The sequence below is a fragment of the Pseudopipra pipra genome, chromosome 14 (genome assembly GCF_036250125.1).
Source record: "Pseudopipra pipra isolate bDixPip1 chromosome 14, bDixPip1.hap1, whole genome shotgun sequence".
Lineage (NCBI taxonomy): Eukaryota > Metazoa > Chordata > Aves > Passeriformes > Pipridae > Pseudopipra > Pseudopipra pipra.
The window spans coordinates 7,069,829-7,091,032 of NC_087562.1; the positions used below are offsets into that span (position 1 = coordinate 7,069,829).

A 21,204-nucleotide genomic window follows, 5' to 3' on the forward strand; every position below is an offset into this window, starting at 1 on the left:
TAGGGGATGCTGCAGTTTACAGGGAGTATCCCTTGTGATTCCCCAAATCTGGGGGATTTTTCCAAGTTTTGCTTTGGTGCCACAGTTTTTTGGGGAATGTTTGAATCCTGGGATGGGCAGCTGTGGGACAGGAAGGACATGGCCATCCAGACTGGAGCAGGGACAGCACAGACAGCGCTCTGTGAGGTTATCACACCTACTGCAGACCTAATCTCTGTTATCACCCATCTCCAATGACTTCCTATTAACACCAGAAACCCACTTTCTTCTCTTTTTTCTTCCTGTGTGCAAGTTCCATTTTTCTGCTTCCTGAAATGATAACAGAGGCTCTAAATTCAGTATTGATCCGGTTTGATCAACCTCCCTTCAGTCCACTCCATCAACAGCATTTATGGGCCTTGATCTCATTAATTGTTTTCCCACACAGAGCAAGCTGCAGGCACAAACCATGGCATTACTTCCATGTGGAATAACAGCCACAGGGACCCTTTTCTCCACTGAAAAAGGTGTGAAAAGCCTCCATATTTTTTTCCCCAGAATTTTATACATAATGGCTAAACACTGAGTCTCTAAAATTTTGAATTTTGCTGGTGGTTCTCATCAAGAAAATGGGAAACAGGACACAGCAGCAGAGTGGTCATGTCAGTCCATCTCTCTATTCCCACTAGGAATACCACAAATCAAGTCCAGCCATACTCATGGTTTTAATCATTCTTCTCTTTATTAGGATTTGGGTGAGTCACCTCTGATGCTGTTACACTTCGAGTACCCAGAAGTTTTCATTAAGAGAATTCCTAGAAATATTTTTAATGCCTTTTTTCTGAGAAGGAATTTCAGAACAGATATTTTTGAGAAGCCAAACAAGGTATTTATAGTAAAATGCCAAAGTGGCATGGAAGGCTTGAAGGTTTCCATGTGGAAGGGCTGAATCAATGGGATGAGACCCCTTCCTTGTAGGACAGATAGGGGGAGTCTTGCCAATGAAAGTCCTGGAGATGAGTCTGGGATGAAAAGCAGGACATGGTCATGACCTTTTGATATTAAAAATGCTGTAGGAAAGGGACAGCATTAAACTGGTCCATGGGTTGACTGAGTCCAACCAAGCAGTTGGCTTCTTTTGCAAACAGGGACATTCAGATCAGGCTCAGGGAAAACCCAAAACCTCTCTGGCTCTGGGGATGGAAGCAGTGGGACAGGCAGCCTCCAGCACTGCTGGATTTCCCCACTCCTTGGGGGTGGGTTAAGAAAAATGCCAGATAGATGTTTGCCAAGGACAGGCTGGACCAGGAAAGTCCAAGAACATTGAGGGGCATTTGCAGCCCCCGGAGCCCCCAGCCCCTCTCCCCACCCCTCCGGGTGCCAGACAGGGCTAAGCAGCATCTCCACACCCAGGATTCATCCCTCCCTCCTCAGGGCAAGCTGCATTGGCCCCAGTGTCACTGCAAAGCAGAGAACAAGGTGGCCTCTCTCCATCTCATCCCACCGTGGCTTTCCAATGTCTGCATCATCATTCCTATGCCCTGCCAGAGAAGCATCCAGGTATCCAGGTGTCAGAGAGAGGGACAGGGCTGGCTGCTGCTCTGAGGATGGAAAGTGGCCATGATCCATTGGGAATGGAGGAACAGGGCAGAGCAAGACACTGTCACCAATTAACTGGCTTGCCCAGAGGTACACACTAAACTGGCAGCCAAGAGGGTGGTCTGCAAGTCCTGTCCCTCCAGCTCCAGCCCCAGAGCCCATGGCCGGTGCTGGCAGCTTTCTGCCCCAGACATGAACCCCCAGAGGTGCTTGGCAAAGGGAAATGAGTTTTCCGAGCCCCAAGGCCAATGCCTGCCCAAGAGCAGCTGCTTATCTGTTCATCCATCTGCTGCCGCCAGTGCCACCGGTGTGGCAGGGAGGTGGGTAGGTGGGAGCTGCAGAGCGGAACCAGGAGCTCCCCAGCTGCTGCTCCTTCTGCCCCTGCTTCTGCTGGCCCAGCAAGCGCTGCAGCTCCTCCTGGTCCTGGAATGGGTTCCTGCCATAGTCACGGCGGATCCAGGCACGATACTGCGAGGAAAAAGCCAAAACAGGTTGTCAGGGTCACCAGGGTCTGAGACATCCCCAAGTAGGGAGTAGGACTGCAACAGCTCCAGTGGAAAGCAGCAAGAGCCAAGCAATGCCTGCTGCATCCCAGCCCCCCACAGCGAGGGCAAGGGGATTCCCAGCCACATCCAGCATGCAGGAAAATCCCAGTTTCACAGGAGTTCACACACATCATACCACAGATGCAGTGACTCCCCACATCTGAGCGCTCCCCACACACCCAGCCTGGCATGGACAGGCCTGGAAGCCTGGCAGCATCCTTAGCTTCCCACACCAGCTGCAGCCGGGACAGCAGCTTTATTTGTTTCTCATTGCCAAGAAGCCGCTGCTGTGTCTCGTGTGCCTGAATTCCTGTAAGGAAAGCTTCCCACCTCTTTCTCTCACAAGGACAAGCTGGACTTGCTGCCACAACCAGCACACCCAAGTTGGCTCTTGCAAGGTGAGGCAAGTTTGTTGTCAGAGCATCTTCCTCAGCAGTGGGAGCCTGTAGGGCACCTCTCCTCCCCCCTCCTCACTGCAGCCAGACTGGTCCGGCAGCAGGAGCATCCTGGTGGCCAGGGGCCAGCTGGCAGGAGACTGAGGCCTGGAGGTGGTTGAGAAGCAGGAGATGCTCCATAGAAATGCTTCCCACTAGTGCTGAATGAGAAACGGCCAGACAGCCCCAGATGGCAGCATCCAAGAGATTGGGCAGGAATGGGCAGCTCTGCCAGGACCTGCCATGCTGGCTGTCCAGTGCTCACAGGGCACATGCAGGGCTTTGTCTTCTCCCTGAGTAGCTGGGAACCAGCTGCTCTAGCAAGGACTTACTGGGATGACTGGTAGAAGCAGGCCCAGCAACACCAAACACCTTAAGAAAAGGATGGAAGGACCTGCAGGTGCAAAGGGGGCAGAGAGGGACCGAGCATTGGAGCATCGGAGTCGTGCAATGGAGCAGCACAGGGACAGGCATGGGGTGCAGCCAGGGGAACCAGAGGGACAGGAAGGCAGCCTTCATGAGCTGCTCAGCCTTGGAACCCCCAGGGCAAGGTGCCCTTGCTGTGGCTTCGGCTCCTCGGAGCCACTGAGCTCACAGCAAAGATGTGGGATGCAGGACAGCAGAACTGGTCGCTCAGACCCGTCCTGTCAGGGCTGGATGAATCACTACTGAAGAAAGTCTCAGACTGACCCTGGTGGCATCCCCCTCTCCTGCAGTGAGGGAAAGTCAGCTCAGGCAGAGGGGATTTCCACTGGGAATGTCTGAATTTCCCAAATCCATTCCCTCAGACAGTGGGACTCATCACAGATGTTACTCACTTGCCACTTGCAAGCAGAAAGACCTTGAGAGCCAGACCTGTATTCCATGCTAGAAAAGAACCACTGGGAAGTGAGTCCTGAAGGATTTGGGACAGGATTTGGAGCAAGCAACCATGCCAGATACTCATGGGGGAAACATCCTTCCCATGCAAACCATCCAGAGGGATGAAGCTCCACAGGAAGTCCAGCTTGGCCACAGAGGCTTGGCACCCACCAAGGCTCAGCACCCAACACCCAGGCTGGGAGCTGACTCCCACCATCCAGTGAGGAGGGAAGGAGCAGGCAGGAGGCCAGGGAAGCACCCTGCTGCTGCTGCTGCTCCCAGGGACTTCCTTTTAAAGCCAGAGTAAGAAGTGGTTACAGCCCATTTCCTCCAGCACTGACCACTAATCCACTGCCCCCCTCCTCCTCTCTCCCAGCGCCAGAAGCACCCAGCCCATCTGGGATGGCACCAGAGGGGAAAAGGCAGCCTGGCCATAGTGTGCCAGCACCACAGGGGAGCAGATCCACCACCGGATGCCCATCTCTGCCCTCTCTCACATCCACGCTGTCTTCTCTGAGTTCACTGACTTCCTTTTCTAACCTTACCCCTCAGCCTGCTGCTGCACTTGGTCCCTTCCTTCCTTCTTTATCCATCTAGCCCAGATAAGCACCATTTGCCATCTTGAAACCACAGCTGCACGCTCAAGGCGTCCTTCCTGCAGCAAGGAGCCAGATGGACAGTCCCAGGGAGCATCTTCCCCATTTCAGCCTCCCAGGGTCCCATCTGAGGTCCTTGCAATGAAGGAAACTGAGGCACCAATGGATGCTTGCCCACAGTCCCAGGAGGTGCCCAGCAGGATGGACCTGCTCCTCACAGGTTTTAACCAACAAGGGATGAGGCTTTTCCCCTTGAACATCTTGGCCAGCCCTTATCCAAGTCTGTTCCTATATACTGTGCTTCCAAACTGCTGCTTGCTGGAATGACAGCTGGGCTAAATGGGGAAATTAAACCCCTGAAGCTCAGGTCATGATACCCTTGGTCCTGCATTCTAATGATACACACGGAAAGCCACTCCAAAGCCACCAACGGGAACAATGTGCCACCTCCCACAGCCAAGGTAAGTGAGGCAGCTGCTGCTTGGCATGAAGCACAGCACGGAACCCACACGGCATGGATCCCGGGGACACAGTGCCTACAGCACCCACCACCCTGCGGGACCCCCGGCCATCCTCCTCGGCTGATCTGCCTGTCAATCCCTTCCTCTGGCAAAGGGGAGGAGCTGGGAGCAGCGCGCTGCCGGTCAGGCTGGAGCATCCATCCGGCTCTTCCCCTCCTCCAAATGCAGCTGTGGGTGAGTAATGCTGGAGCCCTTCCCGCTCCCAGCCTTTGCCCCCGGGGCCGTGCTGGCAGCAGTCCGCTCAAGAGAGCCATTCCCTCCCCGTTGCTGCCAGTGCGGGGAACACGCGGGACTTCAAGGAAAAGGCAGGTTTTTTTAAATCCCACGCTCAGGAAAACACATCCAAGCACCTCCACCCTTGGCACTGCCTTGGGTATTTCAGGGAAATGCTTGCAAAGCCACTGTCAAAATTTTGAAGTGATGGCAAGGCAGCTTCTAAGGGTAAGGGAGGAAAGCCTGGTGCCTGTTGAACCCAGTCTGGATTTTGGGGAGAAAGAGGAATAACTCGGATGGAGAGAGGGCAGAACAAACCCCATATCACAATCTGTGTTAGGACGTGGCCAGAACGTGGGAAAGGCTGAAGAGAGCTGGCCTGGCCAGGGGAAGCCCCGCAGGGAATCTCCAGCACCACGGGTGTTTTGTAATCCCTTGGAGCATTTTCCATCCTCGTCTGCGGGCATTTTTGCAAGCTGGTGATAACGGGGCAGAGCCACATCCCTCATGTGACAGCGCCCGCCCACTACCGCCGGCACCCAGGGAAGGGAACTTGGTGCTGAGGAAGGGGCTGAACTTCGGGCCAGTGTCACATGCTGGCCCTGTCTCTGTCCTGGGAGGAGAGAAATCCCCTTGAAGGGCTCGACATGACTGGAGGGACCACCAGGTCCCCTCTGCCATGTGCCATGGGGCCATTGCACAATGCTTATGGCTGGAGTGCATGGAGGGGGGGGGCTTTGCCTCCAGGGATGGGACCAGGTTTAGGGGTGACCTGGGCTGTGAGACGCCTTGTACACATCGAGTTGAGGGTTACTTTTTCCTTGCAGAGGTCCATCTGTGTCCCATGTGCAGTTTGGGACCCCTGTCCTTGTCTGCAGACCCCAGTGCTGGGTGAAGGAGCAAGGTCCAATGTGGGAGGCTGGAGGAGAGCCTGGTGGGAGCTTGGCTTTTAAAGGCCTTTCCCTTTGCTTTTGAGGGCTTTCCAGTTCCAAAGTGCAGCTCTGATCTCTGCTCTCCCAGTTAAACGTGCCACTGTCACTCCCAGCTTCCGGCAGCCAGCTTGGCTCAGCTACATCATCCCTCCCTTGCACAGGATGGGAATCCAGCCAGCCAGAGCTTTTGCTCTCCTAAAACCTACTGCTCCACGTCATTCTGGGGAGGAAAGAGGAGATTTCTCCACCCACACTTGCTCCTGCCTGTCCCTGCCCCTAAAAGCAGAGGACTTGCTGTCAGAGGAAGTCCTGCCAGATCCAAGCACGCCCAGACATCCCGACACTGTTTGCACGAACCTTCCTCCCTCTCCTCTCTCCCTTCCGCCTCCAGCTCCCGCTGCACTGCATTCCTGGGAATCAGCCCAGCTCCTTCCTGAGGCTCCCAGGGGACAAGCTGCTCTCCCATCCCTCCCACTGTGTCCTAACTGAACTCTCGAGAAAATAACTGTGGTTTTAAGGTTTGAAAGAGCCTTAAGTGCACTCACATAATATCTAAACACTTCTTTTTTTTTTTTTTTAATTTTCTCTTTTGCATGCAAACCCCCAAATCCCCAGGTAATAAATAACATCCCCAAAAGCCAGCTGGGGCAAACAGCTTGTCGTGCAGAGAGCTGCATGCAAAAGAGCCCTGCCTGGCTGCAAACCCTCCACCACGTATCTAAGGGGACATAGGGTCAGGACGTACCTCCTGTAGCAGGGTCCTCTCGTATTCCTGCAGCTGCTGCTGGAAGCCAGAGTTGGGGCTGACGTAGGGTCTCACAGCCTTGGTGGCAGCCAGGCAGCTCTCCCAGCCCAGCTCTGTCACTGTCATCAGATAAGCCACCAGGATGGTGGTGCTGCGGGAGACCCCGGCCAGGCTGGCAGGGCAGGAGGGAGCAGTGTTATTCCCACCGTGGGGGTTGGTGTAAGGACACCCACAGGATGCAGCTTCTCTTGGGCTGCTGGGGTGCTAGCAGGGTTCCCTGGGTGTGGATTGGGAAGGGGTAAGGAACTCTCTCCATCTCTCACCACTGTTGGTGGCTCCAAGCAAGTGGCACCACCTTGTCCCACCTCTTTTTGGATGCTCAGGTTGTCAGCGCATGGACCACCCGCCCCTGTAGGTCCAGGGAGACCTTCCTTTGTCACCCTCCCACTGTTCCTTCTTCTCCTCTCCTCCCTCCCCACCACAATTAATGTTTGACGTCGAGGACACCTTTTGGGAGCCCATCCCCACCTCCCAGAGAAGTGATGGGGCATGAGGAGGTTCCAGCAGCTCTCACCAATGGACAAGGCAGCCTCCCCCACCAAGCCGGCATTCGTGGATGAACTTGATGCTCTCCTTAAAATGCTGCAGCCTGCAAGAGAGAGGCAGGAGGTGAGGAGGGGAGGGCTGTCCACCCCTGCCAGGCACCAGGACATCCTGGAAACTGCTGTTGCATTACTCCCAAGGAATTCCCACTGCCCTGGGGCTACCAGTGTGGGATGGGAGCAGAGATCCTTCCTCTGCCAGGTGAAGGCAAAGGGGATGATCTTCATCTGCTGGGAAAGAAATGACCTGAGGGATTTCCCAGGGGATTTCCTGCTTCCTGAGGAATCTAGGAAGGATTATGATGCCATCAGACAAACCAGCTCAGGGAGAACCCCAGGGGGACATCCTCCAGGGAAAGGTATCATCCTGTGAGTAAGGGACATGCACTCTCCCACATCAGCACTCATCCTGAGCCATCAGCTCACCCCTAATTCCCAAATGATGACAAAAACTCTGTCTTCCATCCAAGGGAAAGATGGAAAGATACCAGCAGGGAAGAAGGCAGGGAGAAGTGTGGCTCTGGAGGCATTTTGCCTGGAGGTCCCCTTTCCACCCACGCGAGGGCATGGAGAAGTGCCCATGCCAGGGAGGTAGGGCTGCCAGCAACAACACAGGCATGTCCATGGATTGGTGCCTGCATTCCCAAAAACATAACCAGCTACTGCTGGCAAGGCAGAGGGAGCACATTCACCCAAACCAGCAAAACAAGGCTCGGAGCCAGGGCTTTCTGATGGAGACCTGGAAAACAGGATAACTAACTCCATATGTACTGATGGGATAGAGGTGGGTGTGTGTGGAAGGGTTACACAGGCTCCTGTGAGACACATCCCCCCTGCTCATCACTGGATGGGTTGCAGGAACTGTTGAGCTTCCAAGATCCCACGCTGAGCCAGGCATTCTTCTCCTTGGCGTGTGTTTCCAACAAATGCTGCCTATCCCTGCTCACCCTCACAGCCACACTGGGCTCTGGGGCAGTTTTGAGGCAGAAAACTTAATTCTGTGTCATTTGTGCTGCTGGTGGCCTCCCTGAGCACACAGCCCTGGGTTTCCCAGAAGAAGAAGAGCAGCACTTTGGCAGCAGCACCTCTGCTCCGGCACCGGACTTCCTCTGCCTCCGCATGACAGGGTGGGCGTGTGCCTGCACAGCCTTCCTGATTTCTCTGAAGCCAGGGCATGAGCTACTGCAGTTATTCCCACTGTGCCCCTCCCCAAGGGAGCTGGTTTCCCCGTGGGGACAAGGCAGAACCCTCCAAAATCCCCTCTATCCATGGAAGGAGATGCTCTTTGTCCTGCCCTGGAAGCACTGGGCTCAGCTCCTTCTAAGAAACCAGCCAAGGATGAGTTTATTCAGGAACTGCAGTGGGTTCTGCTGCCCAGGAAAAGAAGAGATGGGGGAGTCTCTGACATTGTGTTCATATTAAAAATATTGAGCCTCTCAACCCTGGAAGGAGATGTCTGTCTACTGCTTCTCATGATCTTCATCCTCCCCCACTGCATCATCACCTTTTGGGGGGGGCTTTCGCTGCTTAAAGTTTGTCCCAGGGCATTTTATCTTGTCCTACTTATCTTCGCAAGCAGACAGCATCCCCCAGGGCCTGCAGGAGCTGCCCACACAGCTCCAGGTTCTCCAGATCCCAGTCCTCCTCTTCAGAACCTTGGTAGGAACAGCAGAGAGGACCCTTCCTCACAAACACATGATTCTGGTGCCTCCAGCTCACTCCATGCATGAAGCATCCTCTCCCAACCCATCCCACAGGGAGGGCAGTGAAAATTTCAGCCAGCCCATCAATCCTCACACACTCCACAAGGTGTTGTCCCCCAGGCAGCCAGCCACAGGAAAACTCCCCCTGTGCTTTTCCAGCCTTAAAGCATGGGATCGGGCTCCTGAGCTCCTGAGTCACAAGCATCTCCTCTGCAGGACACAAGTTCACCGGGATTGTGAAATCCAAGGCATAAACTGACATGCAGAAAATAGTTCCTTGAACAAGTCTTCCTTCCGGCAGCCAGCCTTATCTTCTTTTTTTTTTTCCTTTTTTTTTTTTTTCCTTTTGTAGACATGCCAGAAATGCCAAGAAATGAGCAAAGGCTAAAAAAAAATAACAACCAAAAAACCCAGTTCTCGCTGAGGCAGGGTTTTCTTGTAAAGCTTCTCTTTCCGCTCAGCAGGAGCATGAGCAAGCAGAATCCCACCCCCGGGCATGGCTGCTCCCAAGGATGCTGGAAAAACCAGCACCTTCACAAACAGGGCTCACTCTGGTCACTCTGCATCAAGTTTTGATGCTTTTTAGGATCTGATGCAACAGAAAAATCCCTTGGAGCTGCCCATTTGCTGGTTGAAATGAATGATTTGTGGGTGTCTGTCACCCAAAGCAGCAGCAGGATGGTGCCTCCCTTTTGTACTAGCATCCCACAAAATCCTGGAGCTCCCTTCCAGCACCTCTCATCGGCTTCATCTCAAAAACATCATTGCAAGTGTTATAATTATCTGTGCTTTATATAGTGAAAAAACTGTTATTTTTAATAAACACTTCCTTTAACTTTCCAAAGAAAATGTCTGAAAGACACAAATCATTGTCTTTCTAACACTCCAATTTTCAACCCTGCACAATAGAATAATTCTGAAACTTGATGGAAAACTAAATTTACTGGCTGCAAACACACACAGAAACAGATTTTAAGTCCTAAAATACTATTTCCCCCCTGGGAATACACCCCAGCTTATCTGAAGCTCAGGAATGATACAGAATGTCATGGCATGAATGGACTAAACCTTTCTCCTGCAGCATTTGAACTTTTATTGACCAACAACTACCACACACGATCTGGGAGGCAAAAGGATGGGAAACAACTTACAGGTTTTGACTGGAGGAATCTGAGGCCGAGATACACAGATAGGTCATGTCCTGCAATACAAAGATGGTCACAGTGGTAAAATATCTCCAAGAAACATAAAATCCCCCATTCTTTTCTCTTCTCTCTCCCCAGCTGACCTTTAGGGGAGGGGAAAGCTGAAAACCACTTTTGGGTACCATCACCCTGCTCCACTCTGATGGGTGGGCACATCCATTCCATCCCAGGCTATTTCCTCCCATTTCATCCCAGAGGACAGGATGTTAGTGGGCCATTACAATGCTCAGGAGCCCCCCAAAACAGAGCCAGCCCTTTCCCAGGGCCCTGAGCCCCACCAGGAAGACGTGTGTGAACACACACTGACGAAGCAGCTCTCATCAATGAGTTATTTCCTCCCTGTCCTTTTAATACACCATAAATCATCTGCCTCATGCTGGCCTAGGTCAGATCACTTTCCTCTCCTTAAAACATCGCTTCCTCGATCCTCCCTGTTCTAAGCTAAAATTAGATCCTTTTCATCTGAGGGGTTGGGGTTTTTCTTTTGTCCTTTCTTAGCTGAACGGGTAGAAATCCTGCAGCCAGAGCACCAGGGATTGCCCCATTTCCAGCAGGTCGCTGCTGAAAGGTGCTCCTTGGTCGATGCAGCCCAACCCCATGGACCACCCACTAGCCCAGGAATCAGGAGGCTGGAAAAAGTGGATTATTTAAGGAGGGATAGAACGGGATGGGCATGGGGATAATTCTGCACTGGAAAGATCCATGTTGCAAAGATGATGCAGGCTTTCCCGTGCACCACCTCTCCGTCCCATCCATGGCTCCATGCCATTCCCGGTGCCAGCCCAACCTCCCGGCAGCGAGAAACACCACCCCAATGGCAAAGCCACCGTGCCAAGCAGCGGAGCAACCAAACCAACCCCAACCCTCCCCCAAATCCCTGACCCACACACCAATCCCGGATTAACTGCCGGGCTCCCGGCGGCTTCCCCTTCCCCACGTGGCTGGGTGTCCCCATCCCACCTCGGGGAGCCGGGCCACGCATGGGAACGGTGCTGGGGTTTGCGGTTCCCGGCCCGGGGCCGTGATTGACACGTTGCTCAACCCACCATGCCTTTCCGGTTCCCCTTTCCGCACCCCCGCGGCTCTGCTCCGTGTTGTAAGCTCGTTGTAAGCTCCCCGTGTGGTTTGCTCCCCGTCTGGCCGTGCCCCGGGCTCGGCAGCCCCAGCTGCTGCCCCTTCCCCAGTCACCGGCCGTTTCTCTGCCGCCTCCTCCTCCCTTCTCGCTCTCCGCCCTCCACGTTACCCAATGCCTCAGCAGGGAAAAGGCTCCAGCTGGGGTTTTGCTGGGGCTCCCTCCCCGCGGTGGCCCCAAAAGGATGAGGGGTCTTGCCAATCCCCTGGGCTTTCTTCAGCATCCCAGGATTTGGGAGATGGCAGCAGGTCCGACACCGGGGTGAAGAGCCCCCAGCACAAGAAAAGCATGGACCTGTTGGATTGAGTCCAGAGGAGGCCACAGAGGTGCTTCAAGTGCTGGAGCCCCTCTGCTCTGGAGACAGGGCTGGGAGAGCTGGGGCTATTCAGCCTGGAGAACAGAAGGCTCCAGAGAGATCTTAGAGCCCCTTCCAGTGCCTAAAGGGGCTCCAAGAGAGCTGGAGAGGGACTTTAGACAAGGACCTGGAGGGACAGGACAAGGGGGAATGGCTTGCCAGAAGGCAAGGTTGGGTGGGATATTAGGGACAAATTGTTCCTGTGAGGGTGGTGAGGCCCTGGCACAGGTTACCCAGAGACGCTGTGGCTGCCCCATCCCTGGAAGTGTCCAAGGCCAGGTTGGACAGGGCTCGGAGCAACCTGGTCTAGTGGAAAGTGTCCCTGCCCATGGCAGGGGGTGGAATGAGATGTTCTTTAAGGTGCCTTCCAACCCAAACCATTCCATGATTCTGTGATATGATGACCTATAGGATTTTCCCCCTCCCCCCATGGCTGTGCCCACTCTGTTATCCAGCTCTGCCCCTGTACCAGGCATCCAGCACCCCGTGGCCATGCTCCTCGCACACCCCCGTGGGCCAAACCCCAAGGGGCTGCTCCCAGTTCATGGGACTCTCCAGGCAGGATTTGTGCACGAGAGACGTGCCCGGCAGCTCTGGCATCGACCCACGGGCAGCTCCCTCCTGCCTCAGTTTCCCCGCTGACAACCCGGGGGGCCGCAGCGCTCTGGGGTCAGCGGGAAAAGAGGTCCTGGATCCTGGGGGATGTCCCGAGCTCCGCTGCGTGTCCCCCCCGCCCGCCGGGGCTCCATCCGCGGGGCACCGCCGCCCTCTCGTGGGGACCCCCCGGCAGCACCGGGCACACGGCCGGGCCGGCCCCGCAGCGCCGCGGGTCCCACCCGCGCCCCAAAAAACACCGAGTGGTGCCTGTGACCCCAAAACACCCCGCTCCCCCCCTCCCCAGTGCCAGCGCTAAGCCCCTTTGGGTGCCACTCATCACTGCACGGTGCAAACTGGTGCAAATCCAGCATTGCTTCTCTCTGCTCTGTCCCACACCAGGAGAAGCCCGTGGGTGTCCCACCTGCACCTTCCCAGCCCCCGCTCCTCCAGGGTGGACCCCCAGCACTCCTGCCTGGGCACTCACCTCCAGCACGGGCTTGGCGCCGTTGTAGACAGAGAGGATGTGGGTCACCCCATTCTTCAGCAGGTTTTCATGGTCCTCAGAATCTGGAAGCAGGAGCCACATTGGAATCACCTGCCCTCCTGGGAGATCTGCTGGACCACACACCAACCAACAAGCCACTGACCCTCACTCCAGCCCTTCCCGCTGCCTCTCACCCCACATGGTGCAGGGAAGGAGACTGGGCACCTTCTTCCAAGCAAAATCCCCCTTGGAAGTGCTGGGTACTCAGGAGGCTCCTAAAGTCACCCCCAAAACCAGAAATTGTGCTGATAACTTGTCAAAGGCTGCGGTGTCCTCACTGTTGAGCAGGTTTCCAGCCATGCCAAGGACTGCCCGGTGTTCCAGCACGGCTAGTGACAGCAGCTCCCTATGGACATCCCTTTCCTGGGCTAGAGTTGCATTGGATCAGTTGCAATTGGGATGGAGATTTTTGGAGGCTTTGGATCTCTGGAAGATGCTGAGGAGCAGAGACAGGGAGCCCCCGAGGAGAGGGACTCCTCTAGCCCTGCCAGCTAACTCAGGGACCCCACAGCACTGCAGAGGTGGGACAGGGAAAGGCACTTACCACGGATATTCCCGAGGTAGAGGCCTGTGACAACCTGGGAGGTGACAAAAAAGAGAGAGAGTTCAGACAGTACAAGGTTCATCCAATGTGGTGGGAGCACATGTGGTTCCAGCAGGACCAGGAAATCTGGCACCAAACTCCTCAGGCCATGACAAACCAAGCAGCTAAACTACAAAGCACCTTAATTAACAATGAGGAAAGGCTGAGCCCACTCAAACCACCAGCCTAAACCCCTCCAGGAGTGCAGAGCTCAGGAAAACTCAGCACAGAAACAGAAGGGACTTGGATGTGGTCCTACAGAGTTTCAAAGGTTGCATCTGCCAGCTGGAGATAGATGGGCACAGGCTATTTATAACACTTTTCTGGCCAGGATGTTGCAGTAAGAGACATCAAGGCTGCAAATTTGGTCTCCAACTCACTGCTGTGGGGTTATGAAGGAGAAAAAGGGGCAGCTCAGGGTATTTATGGGGTGTAAGAACCCACTGGAGTGCTTTTCAGGGAGACAAAGAAGAGAAAGTTGATTAGCAGCTGGACTTGTTGGTGCTCATCTGGCAGAAAACCCCTGGTTTGAGAAGTTTTAGGAAGGGTTTTCAGCAGCACTGGGTCACATCCAGCCCAGCTCTACCATTCAGCTGAATCCCAGCCTGTTCCTGAGTGCAAACACCTGGATCCAGCACAACTTGTACAGCACCAGCTGCTACCACTAGAAAGGGGATGCCAAGCCCTGCATATTATCAAGTCCAAAGTGGGATCCTACAAAAGTGTCTGCACAAATAGCTCCTGGCAGCCCAGGATCCCCAAGATGGTTTGGTAGCACCAGGGGGGCTTTAAAACTCACTTTGCTGGTCAGGCTGTGTCTACAGGCAGTGAAACCCAGGTCTAAACCACACCAGAGCCATGCAGAGTTTGCCCTGATTTGATCTTTCTGTTGTTGTCCCAGAGTCTAATTTTAAACTGGAGAATGCACATACCAGGAAGTTATTTCAGGATACCAACAGAAATTGATCCTCTCTGCCAGCCCTGGAGGAACAGGCAGCAGTGAAACCCCACTTCCCACATCGCTGCCGGGCACAGACACATCCTGGGGGTGGTAAGGGGGGAATTTCCCTGCAGGGACCCCCCTGTCAGCCCTAAGAATGAGAATGCCATGGCTTTACCTCCCAAGGGATGAGCATTTAACACCAGCTGTCACTCTCCTGACACCTGCAGACACTTCGCTCCTCACCTCTGACATAAACCTTGGATATAAATCACTATTTGTTTTCTCAATTTCTTAAGTACTTGGAGTTTCAAAGCGGAGTGAGAAAGGAAAGATGCAAATAGTTGTGTTTATGGAATCATGGTGGCCTGGGAGGAGTATCCACGGACTGCAGGAGAAGAGGACATGCTGACCAGCATCCCACTGCCCCCAGTACCTTGCTCATTCCACTCCCCATGGGTTTCTCTCCCCAGGATCAGGATTCAGGCAGTTTCTTGGTCTCCAAGGCTACCTGCAAATAAACACCCAAAAATCCCAGACAGGATGGTGAGATCTGACCCTCTCCTCAGTGTGTCCCTCTGCCCAGGAGGAAAGGGAACATGTGCCAGGAGTGGAACATGTAGAGCCCTGGCAATCTCAGCTCACCTTCAGGCTGCTCCTGCAGGTCCTGCCGCTGCACCAGGGAAGGGAACAGAGAAGAGTGGCTGGTGCCAGGCAGGGGAGGGTGAAATAAGGATCTGGGGCTGTGGTGAGGCTCAGGTTTCCCTCCCAGACTCCCTGGAGCTTCTACAGCCTTTTGGGAAGGACAGTCCTGGGAGGAACGACTCCCTGGTCTCAGCAATGCTGCCCAGTATTCCTTCTGGGATGCTTCAGGCTGGCACAAGCCCTGTATGCAGTGGGATTTCTTTTCCAGTTATGCCGATTGCTCCCGGTCACAGGGATGAGCAGAATTCAGAATAAGGCCTGGAAAACCAGAGTGTGGCACGAGCAACGTGCAGCTGATGGAACACTTTGGATGAGCCCATCTTCCCTTCCCTCTGGGAACAGGGATGAGAAGAGCTGTAAAGCAACACTGCAACTCCAGCATATGCTTCAAAACATCTATTTTCCAGGCAGTAACACCTGGCAGCTCACTGTCCCCCTCCCACATCTGTGCCACCAGCCTGCCAGAGGCAGGAGCTGTGTGGAGAGCAGGGAAGAGCAAATCACAGGCACAGCAAACACTCCCGCAGCCATCACCAGCCTGAGATTCTGTCACCTTGGACCACCCTTCTCAGCACCCCAGAGACAAATTTATCACCTAAAGGATTTTTCAGGTGCAAGAAGGGGAGCTCATTGCTTAACTCCAACCAGTTTATCTCACCTTAAGAGGAAAAGGCTGGCCAAGAAGTGGCTGAGACCCCCCACAGCTCCTAAACACATTCACAGATTTAAAACCACATCAGGTTTCCTGATGGAGGCTTCCTGTCATCGGGAAAAGAGCAAAGTGAAGGCAAAGCTTGCTTTAGTCTTCAGAGGGGAGTTTTAAACCAAGAACCTGCACAATCAAGGGGACACCAGCTTAGCTGAAGGGAGAAATTTGGCAGCAGCTTTCTTAGCCCTGAAAACATCAAGCCAGACCACAGTGTTTAATAAAACCTCTGAAGTGCTCCCACCCCAACAAACACATCCAGAAACCAGTAACAGGCAACTCTCAAGTTAACCAGACATTTATTAGCATTTCTGTAGGTGGAGAGGGTGTTCCAGTACACAAGCAACGAGGTCACGCACAGGTGATGGAATCGTTTCATATTCAAGCAGAGCAGGTTCCACTGAGTTGCTTTATTTCTTCCACTCGTTCTTGTCAAAATCCCACTGGGCTGAGATGCCCTCCACGGGGTTAACCCTCATGTCCAACATCCTCTTGGTCTGCGCCGACAGCCACTCCTCGGAGAAGGTGTGCGGGATGGGGCCGTACACTGCAGGGTGGGATTGGATGGAATTATATTGTGATGCCAAATCAGCAAGTTGGGAACTGAGGGACAAATGTCACTAACAAAAAGCTTTTTTTCCCCTGAAGTCATCCCACTGGAGCAGGTTGCCCAGAGAAGCTGTGGCTCCCCCATCCCTGGAAGTGTCCAAGGCCAGGCTGGATGGGGTTTTGGAGCAACCTGGTGTAGTGGAAGGTGTCCCTGCCCCTGGCAGGGGGTGGAACTGGATGACCTTTATGGTCCCTCCCAACCCAAACCATTCCATGATTCTCTGATCTGTTCAAACCTACACTCCCTACATCCAGTTTCTGATGCATCCAGCTCAGACCACATTCCCACACAGATTCTCTAGCGGTTTCCTTCATCAGTAAAGGCTTGTACAAGATAACAGCTTCCTGCTTTCCGTTTCTTGGGAGCCTCAAGGCAGGGAGCAGCTCATTTAACTGCTGCTCTGCCTCACGGCAGCTGGAGGCTCCCTCGAGGTCAGATCCTGAGCTGGGAAAGCAGCCAAACATGGCAGAAACCCAAATGCTCACTACCAAGGCAGCAATAAGCTTTTCCGACAGCAGAGAGGGGAAGCTCTGGGATCAGGAGTATCACCACTCATTCCCCTCCATTTCCTCTCCTCCCAAAGCTCCACTACCTTTCCATGACTTAGCTTCCTGAATATTTATGCAACAAACCCACTGACTCCATAAACTTACAACTCCAGGACAGAGTTTTCAGGGACTTACAAATAGCTCCTGCTGGGAGGTCACAGTTATGGCTCTTCCACACACCATTCTGACCCCACAAAGAAGCTCATGGGAATTCTCTAATGTCCCATTAGGGATCATAAACTGATCCAGCTCCCCACTAAAGGGTTACTTACTGAAGTGCTTCTGCCAGATGAGGATGACACCAGTGAGGCCGAGGAAGAAAAACACTGCACCCAGGACAGTCTTCCACTCGTTTGTTCCTTTGTTCATCTCTGCGTAGGTCTCGTTGAATTTCATACGATACACTGCCAAAAAAAGCCAAAAAATCATCTCTTGAAACTTTTCCTGTGATTTGCAGGTGACAGGGAACTCTCCAGAGGGAGGTGACTGAGGCCTGAGGCTGCCCAAAAGGGGGTGGATGTTAAATTAGGCTCAGAATCAGCTGCCCTCTCCCACAGCAAGACCAATGAGTTGTGTTTCACTCTCCCCACCTGTTCCTGCCCCCACATCAATGTGAAGTCTTCATTTTATAGACTACCATAAAGTTGTGCAAAAGTTGCAGAATAGACCTGAAAGGAGGAGAAATTGAGCTCTCCTTCCTCCTCTCCAATTCCCAGTTATCCCAGAACTTCCTAGCACAAATAATTCCAACAGGAATGTTTCTATCTCAAAAAGCTTCCCCACTCTGCCACTAAGGATTTTAAAACCCAAAGCAATATAAGATTTGGAGAGTGCTTAGGAACATCTGAGCAGTTCCTCAAAGGGTTTTAAACCTTTGACACCCGTTCACAGACCAGGTTCCCACTTCATACCACAGCAGCAGGTAGAAAAAATGAGGCAGTTTTATTTGCAAGTCAAAACACCCACTCAGGGCTTTAATTAGCTGGAATATGGTTAATGTAAAAGTCAGTGGTCATTAACATTCAAATACACATCTGAGCTGAGGGGCTCATTTCCCTCAGCTGGACTAACAATGGCATATTGTAATGAAGAGATTTTGTCTGGCTTGTTGAAAGCAGATGGGAATCAAGAAACAAATACAATTACTATTTGTTTTCTGGAAGAGGAACTGCTGGATGTGACCTCAGGTCCAGAACAGACACCACAGCAAGTGCATTTCACGTTCTGAAACAGCACCAAGGACCTTGGGAACACAAACCACAGCCACCAATATGATCAGAGGGATGAAGCACCTCTTCTTCAAGGAAAGGCTCAAAGAATTTGGATTGTTCGGCTTGGAAGCAAAGGGTTAGGGGTGATCTAATTGTGGCTTCCCAGTGCGTGAAGGGACTACAAGAAACATGGATGGGCACTTTGGACAAAGGCCTGGAGGGACAGGACAAGGGGGAATGGCTTCCAACGTCAGAGGGCAGGGTTAGATGTGATATTGGGAGAAATTCTTCCCTGTGAGGCTGGTGAGGCCCTGGCACAGGTTGCCCAGAGAAGCTGTGGCTGCCCCATCCCTGGGAGTGTGCAAGGCCAGGCTGGACAGGGCTTGGAACAACCTGGTCTAGTGGAAGGTGTCTCTGCCCATGGCAGGGGTGGGAAAAGATGAACTTTAAGGTCCCTTCCAACCCAAACCATTCCATGATTCCATGACAGTGAACACGCAGCAGAGGAGATCGTGTCGTTGCCACTGTCAGGTCACTTAGAGCCCCCCAAACCTACGTTCCACTTTCTCATCGATGGACAGGGCGGTCCACGAGGCCTTTTCCTTCTCCTTCAGTGCCTTCTGCTGCGCTGAGAGGTCCCTCACGAAGGCCACCTCAGGCAGGGGCACGTCCCGACGGTCCACATAGGCTGGGAGGGTGAAATCCTCTGCTTTTGCAACACCAGCTGGGGGGGGGAGAGAGAAGAGACACCAATCAAACCCCTGCACAACACCTCTTACAGGTTACAACACAAAAACCCAACAGCTCAGACAAAAAGGTGAGGCCAGTTAAGGAATCCAGATGAAGCACTTAAAACAGGAGCTATTTTAAGAGCATAAGAACAGAATCACAGACTGCTTTGGGTTGGAAGGGACCTTAAAGCCCATCCAGTTCCAAACCCCAGCCATGGGCAGAGACACCTTCCACTAGCCCAGGTTGCTCCAAGCCCCGTCCAACCTGGCCTTGGACACTTCCAGGGATGGGGCAGCCACAGCTTCTCTGGGCAACCTGTGCCAGGGCCTCACCACCTTCACAGGGAAGGATTCCTTCCCAACATCCCATCTAATACCAGGAGGAATTTCTTCCTAGAAAGGGCTGCCAGGCCTTGGAAGGGGCTGCCCAGGGAGGTGGTGGAATCTCCATCCCTAGAGGTGTCCAAGGAAGGCCTGGACATGGCACTCAGTGCTCTGGGCTGGGTGACAAGGTGAGGATCGGTCACAGGTTGGACTCGATGATCCCAGAGCCCTTTTCTACTCCCAATGATTCCTTGATTCTGTGATTCCTGCCGCCTCCCCAGCAGCACTTCTGCACTGCCAGCCATGGCACTGCCCACTCCCATCTCCTGTTCCAGCCTCCCCAAACCCCCTCCTCCCCAGTCCTGCCTTTTCCCAGACCCCCAGAGCAGCTGTTTGCGCCCCTGCTCTGCAGGACTGGGTTTGCTGCCCTCACCATCCCCAGGGCAGTGTCACCCACCGTGTCCATGAGCTCTCAGGCACAGGGAGGTGCAGATGGACCTCCTCCCAACAAGGCTGAAGGCTCTGGAAGCCAACATCCTGCAGCAAGAAGAGCACCAGGTCAGGCGCAGACAGGGCAATGTACCAAGGGGAAATAACAACATTTTCCAATAGATTATATACAAAAATAGCTGGCCTAGGGGCTTCTTGCCCCTTCTCCAAAGAGCAGCACAGCACTCTATGGTTTTCAGGGACATTCCCCCACTATAAGATGAGCCTTTCCCTCCCTGTTGCTTCCCAGAGCTTCCTGCACTCAAATCCGAAGTTATTTCCTTGTTTCCAGGGATATTCCCCTACGTAATTTACTTGGATGAGTCTTTCTCTCCCTACACTCGAACCCAAGGACACACCCTTGTCCAAACTACCCTTCTAAGACATTTCAATTCCCAAACAAACCATTCCTGGGCAGATTCCAGGAGCCACAAGCGAGTCGAGGGCAAGCACATCCCACACTCGTTGCGGCAATCCCTGATCAAGGAGCGATCTCGGCACATCCCCGGGCAGGGCGGGCACACAGATAACGGATCCCACACCCACACGGCGCTCGGGTTCCCCCCGCGGCCCCAGCCCAGCCCAAACTCCCCCAAGCCTCCAGGAGGCCCCGCCGCCCGCCCTAACCTTGCCCCCCCCAGTGTCACCTCAGACCCGCCCGACATGTCGCGACAACGGCGATATGACGGCACTGACACACTGAGACCCCTTGGGGGGGGGCGGCCGCAGTGCTCTTCCCTCACACCACCCCCCCACCGCCCCCCCGCCGCCCCCCAATCAGCGCTGCCCCGCCCGCCCTCCCGCTGGCCCGGGGGTGGATGGGGATGACGGAGGGGTGCCCTGCACCTTCCCAGCCCCCGCCTGCCCCTTTCCTAGCCCGTCCCGGCCCCACGACCTGGCGACCGTCCTCTACGGCGGGTGGGACCGGAAGGAGCCGCGGCCGGAAGCGCGGGGCACGCCGGGAGGTCAGGCAGGGAGGGAGCTGGGACAGAGCGGCCGCGCGCGGGGGCTGACGGGATGCGGGCGGACCGCCCGTGGGGGTTTTGCACAGAATCCCAGAATCCGAGCATCGCTGAGGGTGGAAAAGAGCTCTGGGATTATGGAGTCCAACCTGTGACCAATCCCCGCCTTGTCACCCAGCCCAGAGCACTGAGTGCCACGTCCAGGCCTTCCTTGGACACCTCCAGGGATGGGGACTCCACCACCTCCCTGGGCAGCCCCTTCCAATGCCTGATTACCCTCTCCGGGAAGAAATTCCTCCTGATGTCCAACCTGAACCTTCCCTGGCACAACTTGAGGCCGTTTCCTCTTGTCCTGTCCCTTGTTCCCTGGGAGCAGAGCCCGCCCCCCACCTGGCTCCACTCTCCTGTCAGAGAGCGAGAAGGTCCCCTCTGAGACTCCTCCAGGCTGACCCCCCCAGCTCCCTCAGCCGCTCCTGGTGCTCCAGACCCTTCCCCAGCTCCATTCCCTTCTCTGGACACGCTCCAGCCCATCAGTGTCTGTCCTTGATGGGCTCAGAATTAGACCAGCACAGCGCCCAGCACAGGGGGACAGTCCCTGCCCTGGCCTTGTGCCCACACTGGGGCTGGAACAGCCCGGGTGCCACCGGCCCGAGCCCACCTGGGCACACCTGGGCACACCTGGGCTCGTGCCCAGACGCTGTAACCAGCACCCACGGCTCCTTTCCCCCTCATTTTCCACCCCCCTGCCCAGCCCGGGCTGTGCCGTGCCCCCGGGGTGTGTCCGTGCTGACCCTCACAGGGACAGGCGCGGCCCCCGGAGCCGCGGCCCGCA

The 21,204-nt window shown here is 54.4% G+C and overlaps 2 protein-coding genes across 4 annotated transcripts; both read right to left on the minus strand.

Annotated features, from left to right (window-relative positions):
* Nucleotides 1–696: 696 nt before the first annotated feature.
* On the minus strand, nucleotides 697–14,820 carry LOC135422040 (dual specificity protein phosphatase 22-A-like). 2 transcript variants are annotated; one of them, XM_064670988.1, is made up of 8 exons: nucleotides 14,732–14,820; nucleotides 14,523–14,597; nucleotides 13,108–13,141; nucleotides 12,504–12,586; nucleotides 9,882–9,931; nucleotides 7,000–7,074; nucleotides 6,426–6,597; nucleotides 697–2,046 (listed from the first exon to the last, which is right to left on the minus strand). In XM_064670988.1, the coding sequence occupies exons 2-8, from the start codon at nucleotides 14,541–14,543 to the stop codon at nucleotides 1,849–1,851; spliced, it is 633 nt and encodes a 210-aa protein (XP_064527058.1). In that variant the 5' UTR covers nucleotides 14,544–14,597; nucleotides 14,732–14,820; the 3' UTR covers nucleotides 697–1,848. The 2 variants fall into 2 exon arrangements, with proteins under 2 accessions (XP_064527058.1, XP_064527057.1); XM_064670987.1 differs by having other exon boundaries at nucleotides 12,504–12,631.
* Nucleotides 14,821–15,779: 959 nt separating this feature from the next.
* LOC135422042 (cytochrome c oxidase subunit 4 isoform 1, mitochondrial) lies at nucleotides 15,780–20,408 on the minus strand. 2 transcript variants are annotated; one of them, XM_064670990.1, is made up of 5 exons: nucleotides 20,306–20,408; nucleotides 19,379–19,458; nucleotides 18,423–18,590; nucleotides 16,928–17,059; nucleotides 15,780–16,044 (listed from the first exon to the last, which is right to left on the minus strand). In XM_064670990.1, exons 2-5 carry the CDS (start codon nucleotides 19,455–19,457, stop codon nucleotides 15,908–15,910), a joined length of 516 nt encoding a protein of 171 aa, XP_064527060.1. In that variant the 5' UTR covers nucleotide 19,458; nucleotides 20,306–20,408; the 3' UTR covers nucleotides 15,780–15,907. The 2 variants fall into 2 exon arrangements, with proteins under 2 accessions (XP_064527060.1, XP_064527061.1); XM_064670991.1 differs by lacking the exon at nucleotides 20,306–20,408 and adding an exon at nucleotides 20,257–20,280.
* Between the last annotated feature and the right edge of the window lie 796 nt (nucleotides 20,409–21,204).